Below are 18,410 nucleotides of genomic sequence, written 5' to 3'. Positions count from 1 at the left end.
ACATGATAAACATGAAACTCAGTAATAACAGTTCCATCATTCGGAAAGCTGACAAAAGCAACTCTGTAGTAATTGTGAACAAAAATGAATACATCACTAAAACACTGAATTTCTTTTCTGAAAACAACATAACAGAGCTCAGATAAGATCCAACTGCAAAACTGCACTACAAAATCAGAAGATATTGTTAGTAAATGCAATTTCTTCTTCGCAGAAAAACAAGCAAAAGTATTCATTTTAATGAATCCCACAGCCCCAAGACTAAGAGATCAACCCAAGACTCATAAACCTCATGTTCCACTCAGGCCTACTGATAGTTCTAAAAATACACCTGCCTCCCAATTGATGAAAGAATTTCTGAAGTAGTACTATACGTTTGGAAAGCCATATTTAGTTGAGAACACAACTAAATTACCAACTAAAATTAAAGACATAAATATGCATGAAGGCTCTGGGTTGGCCTCTTTTGATATAATTATTTACAAATGTACCAACTGAAGAAACTATAGACATAATCTTTGAATAGTTAGTTGTTGTTGTTGTTGTTGTTGTTGTGGTCTTCGGTCATGATACTGGTTTGATGCAGCTCTCCATGTTTATCCTGCGCAAGCTTGTTCATCTCCAAGTAACTACTGAAATCTACATCCTTCTGAATCTGCTTAGTGTATTCATCTCTTGGTCTCCTTCTACGATTTTTACCCTCCACGCTGCCCTCCAGTACTAAATTGGTGATCCCTTGATGTCTCAGAATATGTCATACCAACCGATCCATTCCTCTAGTCAACTTGTGCCACAAATTCCTCTTCTCCCCAATTCTATTCGGTTTCGTGATCTACTCATTTATAATCAGCATTCTTCTTTAGCACAACATTTTGAAAGCTTCTATTCTCTTCTTGTCTAAACTATTTATCGTCCTTGTTTCACTTCCATATATGGATACACTTCACGCAAATACTTTCAGAAAAACTTCCTGATACTTAAATATATACACGATGTTAACGAATTTCCCTTATACAGAAACGCTACTCTTGCCATTGCCACTCTACATTTTATAACCTCTCTTCTTCGACTATCATCACCTATTTTATTCCCTAAATAGCAAAGCTAATTTACTACTTTAAATGTCTCATTTCCTAATCTAATAACCTCAGCATCACCTGATTTAATTTGACTGCACTTCATTGTCCTTGTTTTGCTTTTGTTGATGTTTATCTTATATCCTACTCTCAAGACACTTTCCATTCCGTTGAACTGCTCTGCCAGGTCCTTTACTGTCTCTGACAGAATTACAATGTCATCGGAAAACCTCAAAGTTTTTACATCTTCACCATGGATTTTAATTCCTACTAGAAATTTTTCTTTGGTCTCCTTTACTGCTTGCTCAGTATACAGATTGCATAACATCGGATATACGCTACAACCCTTCCTAACCACTACTTCCCCTTCATGCCCGCCAACTCATAACTGCCATCTGGTTTCTGTACAATTTGTAAATAGCGTTCCTCTCCCTGTGTTTGACCCCCTGCACTTTCAGAATTTGAAACAGGGTATTCTAGTCAACAGTGGCAAAAGCTTTCTCTGAGTCTACAAATGCTAGAAACGTATGTTTGCCTTTCTTTAAACTATCTTCTAAGATAAGTCATAGGGTCAGTAGTGCTTCACATGTTCCAACATTTCTACAGAATCCAAGCTGATCTTCCCTGAGGTAGGCTTCAATCAGTTCTTCCATTTGTCTGTAAAGAATTCGTTGTAGTATTTTGCAGTTGTGACTCATTAAACTAATAGTTGGGTAATTTTCACAACTGTCAACACCTGCTTTCTTTGGGAACTGAATTATTATATTCTTTTTGTAGTATGATGGTATTTAGGCGCGCTCATACATGTTTGCTCAACAGATGGTATAGTTTTGTCAGGGCTGGCTCTGCCAAGTCTATCAGTAGTTTTAATGGAATGTTGTCTACTCCTGGGGCCTTGTTTCGACTTAGGTCTTTTAGTGCTCTATCAAATTCTTCATGCAGTATCATATAACCCTTTTCATCTTCATCTACGTTCTCATATATTTCCATAACATTGCCTCCAAATACATCGCACGTGTATAGACCGTCTATATAATCCTGTTACCTTTCTGCTTTCCCTTCTTTGCTTGGAACCATTTTTCCATCTGAGCCCTGGATATTCATACAAGAGGTACTCTTTTCTCCAGACGTCTCTTTAATTTTCCTGTAGGCAGTATCTATCTTAGCCCTCATGATATATGCCTTTACATCCTTACATTTGTCCTCCAGCCATCCCTGCTTAGCCATTTTGCACTTCCTGGCGATCTCACTTTTGATTTGTTTGTATTTTTTTTTTGCCTACTTCGTTAATGCATTTTTATATTTTCTCCTATCACCAATTAAATTCAATATAGCTTCTGTTACCCAAGGATTTCTACCAGTCCTCGTCTTTTTACCTACTTCATCCTTTGACAAACTGCCTATTGGCTTCTGTCTCGGGTTCTTCGGCCGACGTTCATCTAATGATTTTTCTGACGTTTCGCCAGCACGAGTGGCTGGCATTGTCAAAGCTTCACCCTCCATTGCCGGTGGTGAACTGGAGCCGAGCTCGCGGGCGCAGACTATATGTACCTGGCGCGCCAACGTCCGAGGGCTTCTCCGCGGTCATTTCCGGTGCGGTTCTCCTCTTGCTACCTGCGACGGTCGTTCGCTGCAGTACGGGAAGCCAGGATCCGTTGACCTTAAGGCTTTCCTCTTTCTTGTTCAAACTGTTCGCGTGTTTTTGTATTTCTACAGCTTCTCTGAACAAGCGCGTGTGATAGTGGTTCTCTACAGCCAGAACTTCCGTGTCGGCGAATTTTATTACGTGGTCGGTCTCATTCAGTGCGTGTTCTGCCACGGCCGATTTCTCCACCTGCCCCAACCTGCAATGTCGCTTATGCTCCTTGATCCTGGTGTTAATGGATCGTCCAGTCATCCCGACATAAACTTTTCCGCATGTGCATGGTATGCGGTATATTCCCGACATTGCAAGTGGGTCTCTTTTCTCCTTCGCCGATCTAAGACACTCTTTGATCTTCCTTGTCGGTTTGAAGATCGTCTTTACGCCATGTTTGCGCAATATACGGCCGATTCTGTCCGTCACTCTGGGAATGTATGGCAGAAAGGCCGTACCCGACATTTCTTTTTCTGGTTCCTTACTTCGCCGAGTGTTTGGCTCAGTTACACTTCTAATATAATTTGTGGAGTACCCATTGCTCCTCAGGACTGTTTCCAGGTGTTGCATTTCTCGTTTGAGGTGTTGCGGCTCACATATTCGTCCTGCTCTCGTTACGAGCGTACTAATCATGCCCCTTTTCTGGCTCGGGTTGTGGTTTGACAGTTTGTGCAGGTATCGGTCCGTGTGAGTCGGTTTTCGATACACGCTGTGTCCCAGGTTTTCGCCGTCCCTTGTGACCAGCACATCTAGATGTTGTTCCATGAAGAAGTTGGCCACCACTGGACCGAGAGGACTACCCATGGCGACGCCTTCCAGCTGTTCGTAGAAATCGTCATTCCACGTGAAATAGCTCGTGGTGGGACATGCATGGAAGAGCTTTCTGATCAGAAACATTGCAGGTTGGGGCAGGTGGAGAAATCTGCCGTGGCAGAGCACGCACTGAATGAGACCGATCATGTAATAAAATTCGCCGACACGGAAGTTCTGGCTGTAGAGAAGCACTATCACACGCGCTTGTTCAGAGAAGCTGTAGAAATACAAAAACACGCGAACAGTTTGAACAAGAAAGAGGAAAGCCTTAAGGTCAACGGATCCTGGCTTCCCGTACTGCAGCGAACGACCGTCGCAGGTAGCAAGAGGAGAACCGCACCGGAAATGACCGCGGAGAAGCCCTCGGACGTTGGCGCGCCAGGTACATATAGCCTGCGCCCGCGAGCTCGGCTCCAGTTCACCACCGGCAATGGAGGGTGAAGCTTTGACAATGCCAGCCACTCGTGCTGGCGAAACGTCAGAAAAATCATTAGATGAACGTCGGCCGAAGAACCCGAGACAGAAGCCAATAGGCAGTTTGTCAACAAGTGGCCACGAAAGCCTCAACAATTTTGTACTTCATCCTTTACTGCCTTCCATATTTCATCTTTCAAAGTTACTCATTTTTTTTCTACTGTATTTCTTTTCCCTAGTTTTTGACAATTGTTCCCTAATGCTCTCACTGAAACTCCCTACAACCCCTGGATATTTCAGTTTATCCAGGTCCCATCTCCTTAAATTCCCACATTCTTGCAGTTTCCTCGCTTTTAATCTACAGCTCACAATCAATAGTGGCCAGAGTCCACGTATGTTCCTGGAAATGTCTTACAATTTAAAATCTTGTTCCTAAATCTCTATCTTAGCACCTACTAGAATCTATCTGAAATCTTAAGTGTCTCCAGGCGTCTTTCACGTCTACAGCCTTCTTTTATGATTCTTAAACCAAGTGTTAGCTATCCCTTCATTATCTGAATAAGTTCTTTTATCTCATAATACATTTCTTTAATCTCTTCGTAATCTGCGAAGCTTTTTGGCATATAAACTTGTACTAATGTGGTAGGTGTGGGCTTCGTGTCTATCTTGGCTATATTAATGGGTTCAGTATGTTGTTTGTAGTAGCTTACCCGATCTCTTATTTTTTTATTCGTTATTAAACATACTCCTGCATTACGCCTATTTAATTTTTTATTTATAACCCTGTACTCATCTGACCAGAAGTCTTGTTCGTCCTGTCACCGAACTTCACTAATTAAGACTATACTTAAGTTTAACCTATGCACTTCCGTTTTTAATTTTTCTAAACTACTACCCGATTAAGGGATCTGTGACATTCCACGTTCCGATCCGTAGAAGGCCAGTTTTTTTCTTCTGATGCCAAGTATTAAGTAAAACATAAAAATTTGTCATTTACAGGAATCAAGAACATGTTGCAGTTAATATTGTGTCACAGTTATTTTACATTTAATGGGAAAGTTTACCAGCAGAATATGAGTCTTGCCATGAATATAAGTTCTTTAATGAAAACAGTAGACTCAAAAGTAGAATTATATATTACTGGAGATGATATCTTGATGATATCTTGCTGCTGTTTGATGGAACAAACGAGGAGTTTGAAGAACTACTATCAGTATTCAATTCTTTGCACAAAAAGATAAAATTCACAGTAGGAGATGAGGATAACAAAAGCATAGATTTCCTCGACCTTAAAATTCACCAACCATCAACAAAAACATAAGTTCAGCATACACAGCAAACACACATACACTGGCATCACAGTGAACAACTACGCACCCATCCAACCACACAGAAACATCCTGAATTTAGGTCCATACTCTCTTGATTTAGAAGAAAGCACCCTCAAGAATGAGACAGTAACAACAAAGAGCGTTGCCATAAGTAATGGCTACACAGCCAAAACAGTTGCCAGTTTAGATAGACAAATACACAAAAGTAAGACAATGAATGGCCACACTGTGAAACAAAAGACCCATATCAGAAAAACTCGCTAACGTTTCAAACAAAAATGTAACAGTTGCATTCTGAACTAATAAAAAGTTACGAAACTTACTCGTCCGTAACATAAAATCAAATATCCAAACAAACAAAAACAGTGGAGTGTTCAAAGTATACGAGTAATGCTCCAGTTATCCTGCCTACTATATAGGGAAAACAGACAGGAACTATAAAATCCGTCATCAAGAACACACAAATACTTTCAGGGTCAACGACTTAGAAAAATCAGCTATTGCATAACGTATGTTGGAGACGAAACATGTCATCAACAGTCTAGAAACCAATTTGGTAGTACTACATCATGAAACCAATGGTAAGATCGTAAATCTGTTAGAACAACTGGAGACATAACTCCACAAAATAAAAAGACCGGATTTATGTTAAATGAACAAACAGATTTCGCAAGTCCCAGTTATTTCAGTAATTTTAAAGACTTATTCTAAATTTATTCCCTGCATACGTCAATTATTTGATAATTAGGAGTTTAGCACTACGAATAAATACATCTTTGATTACACCATGTACAAAAATATCTCTGAAGCGCTGCCCCTTGAGTGAAGTGATACACACGAACAAGGTGGAGAAAAGAATTTATGATGGTGCTAAAAAGTAAAAAACGCTTTTCTTGGATTGTGTGGTATGTTTACAGTGTTCATCTTTCAACTATTTTGCCCATACTTTCCGCGTTTGACTTATGAAAATCGTGACCTAAAGTGAATCTTTTCATGACAGGAATATGCATTTCACATCATTCAACAGAAAAAATAAACCATGTGTTAAGACAAATGACACTTGATGATGGACCAACAGGGTCCGAAGTGCATCTTTTACTTAATAAAAGACGAGAAGTTGTGTACTACATGATATATTAAAGGCCCGGGACAGTTCCACATCTCATTGAAGAAAACATATTTCGTTCATTAGTTATGTGGACTAGTTGCAACAGGCAGAACGTACAGACTGTGCCCCTGGGATGATTGAACGCAAGATGTGTCACTCGACGTCTAGGTGGTCTTGAGGATGGGTGTGCAGACTATGTAGCGCGGCTCTCTGAGCTACCCAAACGAAGACGATTAATGCAAACGAGGTAGTCCCGCACAAGCAAGTACATACAACTAAGATGGGAAGAGGAGGTAAGAAAAAAAATTTCTTGGTTGAGGTAAAAGGAAAAATTCACGTTAACTGCTTAGAGAGGGAGACCAAATTTGAAATACTGTATAAATATTAAATTTTCATTAGCAGAAGCTTGCACCAGGCCACTATGATTGGGACTGACACAAATTTAAGCAATGGCCCTAAATACCTTAGGCTTACCATATTGAAACCTAAATAATACAAATTAGCTCGCTCATCAATTAAAATGCAACTAACCTGATGGCTAGCCAGCTCAAGAAATTTACAGGAAACTTAAATACAGAATTTGAAATAACGTCTTAACTGGGTTACAAATTTAGATCACCAAGACCTGTAATGCTGTCCAGCATTGTACACGTAAAATCCCAAAACATAAAACAAGAGAAATTAAGCTTCAGTATCGCAGAGTTTACCGCACTTCCAACGGTGAGCCCAAAAGTGGATAACAGATCACGTACATCCAGCAAAACAACCATCCGGTGATGTAACCATCGCTTAAACTTAGTAGTCCACATCGGTAATACAAAAACACATCAAAATGTCCATCAATTGCAATGCTAATAAAATACATTAATTGGGCTCTGAGCACTATGGGACTGAACATCTTTGGTCATCAGTCCCAGAGAACTTAGAACTACTTAAACCTAACTAACCTAAGGACATCACAACACACCCAGACATCACGAGGCAGAGAAAATCCCTGACCCCGCCGGAAATCGAACCGGGAACCCGAGCGCGGGACGTGAATTGGGAACAAATCGCTCACATGATGCCTAACCATTTCACAATGCGCATAGCCGGAGACAGAGTAGCTGAAGACAGTCTGTTAAAATACACCACTGCCCATTAATATTGCTACACCACGAAGATGACATGCTACAGACGCGCAATTTAACAGACAGGAATAAGATGCTGTGATATGCAAATGATTAGCTTTTCAGAGCATTCACACAAGGTTTCCGCCGGTGGCGACACCCACAACGAGCTGACATGAGGAAAGTTTCCAACCGATTTCTCATACACAAACAGCAGTTGACCGCCGTTGCATGGTGAAACGTTATTGTGATGCCTCGTGTAAGGAGGAGAAATATGTACCATCAAGTTTCCGACTTTGATAAAGGTCAGATTGTAGCCTATCGCGATTGCACTTTATCGTATCGCGACATTGATGCTCACGTTGGTCGAGATCCAATGACTGTTAGCAGAATATGGAATCGGTGGGTTCAGGGGGTAATGTGGAACGCCGTGCTGGATCCCTACGACCTCCTGTCACTAGCAGTCGAGATGACGGGCATCCTATCCGCATGGCTGTAACGGATCGTGCAGCCACGTATCGATCCCTGAGTCAACAGATGGGGACGTTTGCAAGGCAACAACCAACTGCACGAACCGTTCGACGACATGTGCAGCAGCATTGACTGTCAGCTCGGAGACCATGGGTGCGGTTACCCTTGACGCTGCATTCAGACAGGAGCACCTGCGATGGTGTACTCAACGACGAACCTGGGTGCACGAATGGCAATACATTTTTTCGGATGAATCTAGGTTCTGTTTACAGCATCATGATGGTGGCATCCGTGTTTGGCGACATCGCGGTGAACGCACGTTGGAAGCGTGCATTCGTCATCGCCATTCTGGCGTATCCCCCGGCGTGATGGTATGGGGTGCCACTTGTTACACGTCTCGGTCACCTCTTGTTCGCATTGACAGCACTTTGAGCAGTGGACATTACTTTTCAGATGTGTTACGACCCGTGGCTCTACCCTTCATTCGATCCCTGCGAAACCCTACGTTTCAGCACGATGTGCTGGTCCTTTACACGCCTTTCTGGATACAGAAAATGTTCGATTGCTGCCCTGGCCATCACATTCTGCAGATCTCTCACCAATTGAATACGTCTGGAAAATGGTGGCCGAGCAACTGGCTCGTCACAATACGACAATCTTAATGAACTGTGGTATCGTGTTGAAGTTGCATGGGCAGCTGTACCTGGACACGCCATCCAAGCTCTGTTTGACTCAATGCCCATTCGTATCAAGGCCGTTATTACGGCCAGAGGTGGTTGTTCTGGGTACTGATTTCTCAGGATCTATGCACCCAAATTGCGTGAAAATGTAATGACTTGTTTGATCTAGTATCATATATTTGTCCAATGAATAGCAGTTTATCATCTGCATTTCTTCTTGGTGTAGCAATTTTAGTGGCCAGTAGTGTACAATCTCAAGCCAGCCCTCAGCCACGCTGGCAAAACATATGCTGCAGGAGGCAATTACAACTCTTGGATCCAGAGTTCGGAAAATACCTTCACTTCCAGAACATCAGCTTCATGTTCGGCAAATACGGCTTTAATGGAAAAATGGAAGGCCTGCAAAATCAGTTCAGCCCATCGGCCAACGTGGAACCAAAATGAGCCAAGACCAATAGGACAGTCAGCACTGCGTAGTGCTGCCAGGTCGCGCAAAACGCCCAGTAGCGCACGTATCCTGGTAAGCGGTCTACTCAGGTTCCGTGCGCTCGCCTAGTTGCCCACAGGCCAGCTTCCACATGGCTTCACTCCCCTTCCAGTCGCGGAGGGCCACGTAGCTACACTGCGCGATACTCTACCAGAGATACGCAGTGTGTGGTGGATCGACTCGAGCCGCTGCGCCTCAGTTTCTACTCCTTCTTACTATTTAAATTGTTAAATATGATTTTGCTTACTCTATTTAACACTTGTACCAGAGGAGCGTAATTGTGGTTGTGATGAAAATTAGACGTGAAGCGAAAGATTCAGTCTTTGTTGGCCGGGACACCCCATCGTGGGAAGTTCGGCCACCGCGTTGCCAGTCTTATTTCACATGTCACCACACCGGACGAATTGCGTGTCGATGTGATGATGAAAGGATTATGAGGGCAACACCAACACCCAGTCCACGAGCGGACAAAATCCCCAACCCGACCGGAAACCGAAATCGGGCGCTTTGCTTGATACACAAACAAGTTACCAATCAGCTAAGCTGGCGCACACGTGTCCTGTAATTCGCGTAAATAACGGGCTCCCGATACAAGTACATGGCGATAGCACACGATAGGGACCAATATGGGTGCCATAGGGTTTATATGAGACGAATCTGGTGGCTGATATTTTAAACCACTCTATCACTGTTTTCGTTGAACGACAAGAACGTCTATACTGATGAAAGATGACTTTACTACCACTGAAGATGTTGTTGTTGTGGTCTTCAGTCCTGAGACTGATTTGATACAGCTCTCCGTGCTATTTTAGCCTGTGCAAGTATCTTCATCTCCCAGTACCTACTGCAGTCTAGATCCTCCTGAATCTGCTTAGTGTATTCATCTCTTGGTCTCCCTCTATGATTTTTACCCTCCACGATGCCCTCCACTACTAAATTGGTGATCCCTTGATGCCTCAGAACATGTCCTACCAACCGATCCCTTCTTCTGGTCAAGTTGTGCCACAAACTCCTCTTCTCCCCAGTTCTATTCCATACCTCCTCATTAGTTATGTGATCTACCCATCTAATCTTCAGCATTCTTCTGTAGCACCACATTTCGTAAGCATCTGTTCTCTTCTTGTCTAAACTATTTATCGTCCATGTTTCACTTCCATACAGGGCTAAACTCCATACAAATACTTTCAGAAACGACTTCCTGACACTTAAATCTATACTCGATGTTAACAAATTTCTCTTCTTCAAAAACGCTTTCCTTGCCATTGCCAGTCTACATTTTATATCCTCTCTACTTCGACCATCATCAAATATTTTGCTCTCAAAATAGCAAAATTCCTTTACTACTTTAAGTGTCTCATTTCCTAATTTAATTCCCTCAGCATCACGCAACTTAATTCGACTACATTCCATTATCCTTTTTTTGCTTTTGTTGATGTTCATGTTATACCCTCCTTTCAAGACACTGTCCATTCTGTTCAACTGCTTTTGCAAGTCCTTTGCTGTCTCTGACAGAATTATAATGCCATCGGCGAACCTCAAAGTTTATCAAGCATGAAAGAATACAGGTTGTTCACAGCTGTCACCGTATCTTCGGTTTCTACTACAGGTCCAATGCAAGCGCAGGAGGACGTTCCCGTCGCATGACACTGATCCCACCAGCCTGCGTCGGTGGTGCGGTGCAAATTTCGAGCCGCGGTTCACCTCGATGACGGCGTTTGTGGGGAAGACTATCTACTTAGTGTAGGAGAAATGTGATTCTCCTCAACACCAGACACGTTAAAATTGATCGACTGTCGAATCCCGGTGATCTCATGCCCATTATAATCGTAACTGGCGATGTCTTTGGGTCAACATGTAAACATATAGGGGTGGTCTGCCGTGGAGCTCTACGTTCAACAATGTACGATGAACGGTGTTCTCTGAAACACTTATGCGTGCACCAGCATTGTGCTCTTTCGGCAGAGATGGCATAGATCACCGTCTATCCTACTTAACAGAACAGACAAGCTTCCGAATCCCAAGTGCTATAAAGACTCGTGGAGGCCCAACCGTTTGGCGTCTAGTGACTGTTTCACTGTCCTTCTACCTCTTTCCGCAGACGCTCACGACAGCAGTACGTCAAGATTCGACCAGCTTCACTATTTTCGAGATACTCGTTCACAGACCCTGCATAACAATAATCTTGTCGTTGTCAAGCTGCTTATCTCAATGAATTTCCCAATTTGCAGTCCATATCTACTCTAGGGTGATCCCCCGACCGTATATCAGAGTATATTTCCTTTGTTGATGGTAGGAAAAAAAATTATTACTTCTTTACATTTTCTATTGATAATTTTATGTTTATGTTTGTGTTATTTATGTCTGTATGACATCTATCTAGTCTTTCTTGTGTTCAAAGGTTTCCAGAAATTACTACAACCAGTCGCTTTTTGTAATTTTCCAATCTTTAATACCTTGATCGGTTCCGAATCGCCTGGCGATTAACCACCAGATAGTACATATTTTTTCACGTTGCATGTCTCAAGTATTGTGAGGTTCCTATAGCTGTGCTAAGATATAAATACGAAACATGTAGCCACTGAAGTCGACCTCATAATGTAAAACATTCTTTCCACATTCAGTGTTTACATGTTCCGTTCTTACATTCAGCCACAGCTATACAACCCCCACAATTTTCCAAAAACGCACTAAATGTGTATCATATGATGAGCCGCTATGAGGTTCGAAAACGGTCGTGGTAATCAGAAATTGCAGAAAGCGACTGGTTGCAATAATTTCTGGAAACATTCACTCATCACAGTCGTGGTCTCCCACATCCGCAATGGGTGAAACTTCAGTATGCGAATTAATATTTTCCTTGTGTGTCTATTTTTTCAAAGATCTGATTTTCTAAATGATTTGTGGACATAAGAGCTATCTTCTTGATGGCAGGGAAACCATACCGGATTTATTATTTATTCCGTCAGGTCTCCCGTGTTACCAGTTCTCCAAATATTGATTATTTTGGTAATAGATGTCACATCAAAGTATTCTAAATGCGAAAACTCTGTACAGAATAAACAAAATAACATGATGGAAAGACTCATGTACGGAGTGCGTGCTCTGCTGAGAAGAATTTTAGAGGTGTTTGCAGAAGGATATCTCACCAACTGAACACTTATCCCACATTTTAACTAACGCCAACACGTAGTGGAAGTAATAAAACATATGTATTGAGCAATAAAGTATCAAATATGCAGCGTATACATGAGACTTTTCAGGCCGCTGAACAGTATTCAAATAACGCACGTGTCATAACGTTAATTACGTCATTCAGTTGTTCATGAACAGACATAACCTATATATCATTAATATAATTTTATTATCATCTGAGAATCAACATCTCAATTAAATTAAAAATAATTAGTGGAGAGTCCGAATGTTGGACGGTTTTGCACGTTGCTGGACTTGATTTCCTTCACCTCAGAACAGCTATTGCAATCACGTACTTTTCTCTAACGCAGGGTTTCTGTCTACGGAGGACGAGTTGGTGCCCGGAAACGCAGGTCTCAAAGATATGGTGATGGCTTTGAAGTGGGTGAAGAGCAACATCGCCAGATTTGGCGGTGACCCGGGCAACGTCACCATATTTGGTGAGAGCGCGGGTGCCGTAGCCTGTCATATACTCTCCGTGTCTTCTGCAGCCAAAGGTAAGACTCGTTCGGAGTGTGGGTGAAGTTTTTCTATTGGAGAACAATCATGATACTATAGAAAAACAGTGAAACTGACGAGCTTTAAATACATGAATCGTAGGAAGATGTGTACCACAGGTACTGTCTGCAGCGGAGTCATCGGTCTTGTGTTAGCTTTTTTGAGCCATTCAGATGTGTCTGTGTACCACCTGCTATTCGCTTTGAAGAGTGTATGCAGAACATCTCTCGTGCGAACAGTGCTACATCACTCAGTATAAGCGGCGTGGTGCAGTTGTTATATAAGACTTTTCTGATGATTGCTCTAAATCTGTTAAAGTGAAGCGACTGTTTGACCACTCTCTTCATTTTCAAACTTAGCTACACTACCCGGCCTATAAATACGTTAAACTAATTTTCACTACTTATTTTAACGGCAGAAGGAAGAAGATGTGCAGTGCGGGTTGCAGCGTAACTATAAAGACTGCAAAATATCTAGGATAGTAAGAGGGAATATTTTAGGTATCTTATTAAACATTCGAAATATACATTCACGGGCTGCTGAGTTGTAGAGAGATATTTCTTAGTGCGAGCGCGTCCTTTTCCGCCCTGATGGTGGTGTCAGCCGTGGTGTGGATTCAAAAGACACTAAAAGCATGGGAGAGAAATCCAGAGAAAGCGCAACCTCTCACCACAGCTTTTGGGCTGTGCTCGCATTTTGGTCCAAGATGGCGTACGGCGCGCTTGACACGAAGGAACAATTGAAGGGAATCTTCACCCTGTCGACGATTAAGTAAGTTCATGACACGACATAGAGACCTTCGGCGATGGGAGGTGATATACCAGGGGCGGCATTGCGTTCCTCTTCTCAAATTCCTCCCCCAACCCTCCCCCCTCAAGTCCGTTTTCTGAAGAAAACCTCTGTCGCTAACCAGACCGGTGCCCTTTTGGCAAAATTTTTGCATCACCTCATATGATTTTATGAGTTTGACCGTACTCGAACCATGTCATAGCCGTTTACCAAAGCACACCTCACTTCAGTGGTAGGCCGGCCAGTGTGGCCGAGCGGTTCTAGGCGCTTCAGTCTGGAACCGCTCGACCGCTACGGTCGCAGGTTCCAATCCTGCCTCGGGCATGGATGTGTGTGGTGTCCTTAAGTTAGCTAGGTTTAAGTAGTTCTAAGTTCTAGGGGACTGATGACCTCAGAAGTTAAGTCCCATAGTGCTCAGAGCCATTTTTTTAACCTAACCACACTACTTCAAAATGGTTCAAATGGCTCTGAGCACTATGGGACTTAACTTCTGAGGTCATCAGTCCCCTAGACTTAGAACTACTTAAACCTAACCAACCTAAGGACATCAAACACATCCATGCCCGAGGCAGGATTCTAACCTGCGACCGTAGCAGCAGCGCGGTTCGAGACTGAAGTGCCTAGAACCGCTCGGCCACAACGGCCGGCTGAGGCGATGTCTTTGGCATCCCACAAGCGAGGAGCTGATAATGGATTGTATGGCTGCAGATCTGTTTTCGAAGTCCGGAGATGGGTTGAGAAGTGATCTGATGCAAAACGACCGTATGTCGCTTATACAGCCCGTGACACAATGCTGCGACTCATCACATGAAAACGTTGCTACTCAAGGCAGTTGATTCTCACGGTGGATGTTTCTCTGGACAAGTGGTATTCAAGATCCGTCATTGACAGGGTGGTTCATTGTCTGCTCGACCTCTGTCATGTGGCGAACAGCCAAGCTGTCGAATGAGATTATCCGTCAAATGACGTTCATTACAACGTCTGATAACTTACCAGTCAAGCGACATGATGAGTTGTTATCTTCGACGTGCAGACAGGTGAACTCACACTTCGATAAGTGATCTTTAGGATACGTAATGCTGACTCAAACATTATGACAGCCTTACATTGAACTCTCAGTTTCTGAGGAGCAGATATGTGGAATCATAACTGAAATTTTACGTTTCTCCTGCCATTACAGTTTGCATTCATCGCCACAGGGAAAAAATACATTGCCGGGCATGAAAACTAATTTACCGCTACCCCAAAAATGGCTCTGAGCACTATGCGACTTAACTTCTCAGGTCATCAGTCACCTATAACTTAAAACTAATTAAACCTAACTAACCTAAGGACATCACACACATCCATGCCCGAGGCAGGATTCGAACCTGCGACCGTAGCGGTCGCTCGGTTCCAGACTGTAGCGCCTAGAACAGCACGGCCACTTCGGCCGGCTTACCGCTACCCCAACTAGTGCCATTTTCATCAGAAACGACATGAGAGAAAAATTGTGAAAATGAAATATTGAAGAATGTAAAAGTATATGGTCAGAACCTATTCAGTTTATGGAGGAACCAAAGTTATCTTTCGAGTGTATTGCAGACATTTATCAAATTTACATCATCTGAAGGTTTCGCAGCCACTCCTTTTCTTTTTGTATCACACTCTGCGACTTGAGATTTTTGGCAGCAATTACACTGTATGTCATTTGCAGCACCATGACGGTGGCATGGAACAAGTGTGATACTGCCATTGAGCCTTGGAGGTGCTTGGCTGGGCAGACATTTACGAATTAAGTACAACGGCGGAGTGGAGTTAGAATTACGTCCTCTATATTCTGCATGTAAGGGGGATATTACGCAGTAGATTTCTCTGGTGACAAGATCATGTCACGCCTCATGTAAGAAGAAGTAACGTCTTCCAACATGTGTCAGGATTCGACAGAGGCAGGATCGTCGTCTGTAGAGTCTGTAATTTATCTCTCCGCACTATTACTTCTGGCTACAGTCCCAATACCAAGACCCATGCGACTAACGAACAGATCCAGGTTAGCTATACGAGACGCCATGAGGCATCTCTACGTTCCCGTGCGACTACCACCAGAGAGGCTAAACGTATTGCTTGTTCGGTCATACCGGATCGTACAGAAACGTTCCGTACATTGAAAAGTGCTTGTTGGCAGCTAGACAAGTAATCATATGGGCAGTGTGACGACTTCTGTACCCCTACTGACTGTCCTCAGAGCGGCCAGTTCAGTGGCATCATTTGACATCGCAGCTGAGAGGCGCGCTGTCGGTGGCGGACTCGAAGTCAGTGCTGACACAAGAATGCCACTGCGTTGTCTTTTTCAACGAGTTCGAGTACTACTCACAACATAAAGATGGACGTATCCGTTTATAGAGGTGCAGAGGAGAACCAAGTTTCCATCCACCATCTGGCTCAACAATAATGCAAGAGCAGACAAGAAAAAATTACCACTGCACGCTGGAGTACTGTCTTCCACTACAGACACTTTTTCTTTTCTTTGAGTCATCAATCTTCTCACTGGTTTGATGCGACCCAAAATAAATACCTTTCCAGTGCCATCCGTTTCACCTCAGAGTTATTTGCTCCATGTACTCCAATCTCTCTCTCTTCCTCTTCAGTTTCTGCCCGCGACAATTCCCTGAAAAACCACGGAAATTATACCGTGGTGTCTCAACACAAGTCCTATGATCCTGTCCGTTCTTGTTAGTGTTTTCCATATATTTGTTTCGTCGCCTCCTCATTTCTTACCTTATCAGTCCAACTAGTTTTCAACATTCTTCAGCACCAAATGCTTTGATTCTCTTCTTTTCCAGTTTTCTACAGTCCATGTTTCACAGCCATATAATGCTGTGCTCTAAACGTATATTCTCAGAAATTTCTTCCTCACTCCGGTAGCTGTGGCCGAGCGGTTCTTGGCGCTTCAGTCTGTAACCGCGCGACCGCTACGGTAGCAGGTTCGAATCCTGCCTCGGGCACGGATGTGTGTGATGTCTTTAGGTGAGTTAGGTTCAAGTAGTTCTAGGGGACTGATGACTTCAAATGTTCAGTCCCATAGTACTCAGAGCTATTTGAACCATCTTCCTCACATTAAGGTCTATGTTTGACACTAGTTTACTTCTCTTGGGCAAGAATGCCATTTTTGCCACTGTTAAACTGCTTTTTATGTCCTTGCGCCGTTAGTCTTGGCCTATTTTGGTACCTAGGTATCAGAATTCCTTAACTTCATCTACATCGTGATCACCAATCTTAATGTTACGTTTCTCGCTGTTTCAGTTCTGGCACATTTCATTACATTGGCCTTTCCTCGATTTACTTTTCACCCACATTCTGTACTCATTAGACTGTTCGTTCCATTCAATAGCTTCTGTAATTCTTCGTCACTTTCAATGAGGATAGCAATGTCATCAGCGAATGTTATAATTGATACCCCTTCACCTTCAATTTTAATTGCACTCTTGAAACTTCCTTTTATTCCCAACATTGCTTCTTCGATTTATGGATAGAATAGAGGGACGAGAGACTACATTCCTGGCTTAATTCTTTCTAATACGCTTCCTTTTTTAGTTGTTCTGTCCCTCTTCCTGTTCCCTCTTGGCTCTTGTACATGTTGTGTTATCCATCTTTCCCTACAGCGTACCCCTATTCTTGTCGGAATTTCGAACATCTTCCACCCTTTTACACTGTCGAACGCTTTTTCCAGGTCGATAAATCCTATGACCTTTATTCAAACTTACTTCCATTATGAACTGGAAAGTTCGAATTACCTCTTTAGGGGCTTTACCTTTCGTAAAGCCAAACTGATCGTAACCTAACAGATCCCCTATTTTCTTTTCCATTCTTCTGTATGTTATTTTTGTCAGTAACTGGACACATGAGCTGTCAAGCTGACTGTGCAATAATTGTCGCACTTGTCGTCTTTTGCTACCTTCGGAATTGTGTGGATGATGTTTTCCCGGAAGTGTGACGATCTGCCGTCAGTCTCATACGTTCCCCAGACAAATTATAATAGCCGTTTGGTTTTCACTTCTACCAATTACTTAAAAAATTCCGATCGATATCTTATGTTGTCAATTCTGATTATAATATTGGATTCCCTGTTTCTTTCCTGTCGACTCCTGTTTCTTCTTGTATCATGTCTTCAGACAAGTCGTCCTCCTCATGACTTTATGACTGTTCACTGGGTAAGAAAAAAGATTACCTATGCTGCGCATAACCAGAAATCTGGACATCTGTTATTCCATCTCAGTGGTTGCCGTGACTGTCTCCGGCCTAGCACGTTTTCTACATGTCTCATCGCTCAGTAGACTCGCACGCCACCGGTAGCAGGCGACTACGACTGTTGAATAAAGAATAGGGCTGTAGCAACATGGAGCGACGTACTGACATCTATTACCCTAGCTCAGTTCTGCCCCATATCCTGCGATGTTAAGGCCATTGTGGCTGTCACAGGTGGCAGCTCTGCATCACTTACACTGAAGCGCCAAAGAAACTGGTTTAGGCCGGCCGGTGTGGCCTTACGGTTCTAGGCGCTTCAGTCTGGAATCGCGTGGCCGCTACGGTCGCAGGTTCGAATCCTGCCTCGGGCATGGATGTGTGTGATGTCCTTAGGTTAGTTAGGTTTAAGTAGTTCTAAGTTCTAGGGGACTGATGACCAAGATGTTAAGTCCCATAGTGCTCAGAGCCATTTTAACCATTTTTGAACTAGTTTAGGCATGCGTATTCAAAAACAGAGATATGTAAACAAGCAGAATACGGCGCTGCCGTCGGCAACGCTATGTCTGGCGCAGTTGTTAGATC

General features: G+C 43.0%; 1 protein-coding gene across 1 annotated transcript in view; it reads left to right on the top strand.

The window, feature by feature from the left end:
* The window catches only part of LOC126234478 (juvenile hormone esterase-like), an 86,008-nt gene that overhangs the window by 29,682 nt on the left and 37,916 nt on the right, over positions 1–18,410 (top strand). The window contains exon 4 of the mRNA XM_049943170.1: positions 12,629–12,814. Coding sequence (XP_049799127.1) covers positions 12,629–12,814 — 186 coding nt within the window. The remainder of the gene's footprint in view (positions 1–12,628; positions 12,815–18,410) is intronic.

Source organism: Schistocerca nitens, chromosome 2 (assembly GCF_023898315.1).
Source record: "Schistocerca nitens isolate TAMUIC-IGC-003100 chromosome 2, iqSchNite1.1, whole genome shotgun sequence".
Taxonomy (NCBI): Eukaryota; Metazoa; Arthropoda; class Insecta; order Orthoptera; family Acrididae; genus Schistocerca; species Schistocerca nitens.
This window is presented reverse-complemented; position numbering and strand designations above follow the sequence as displayed.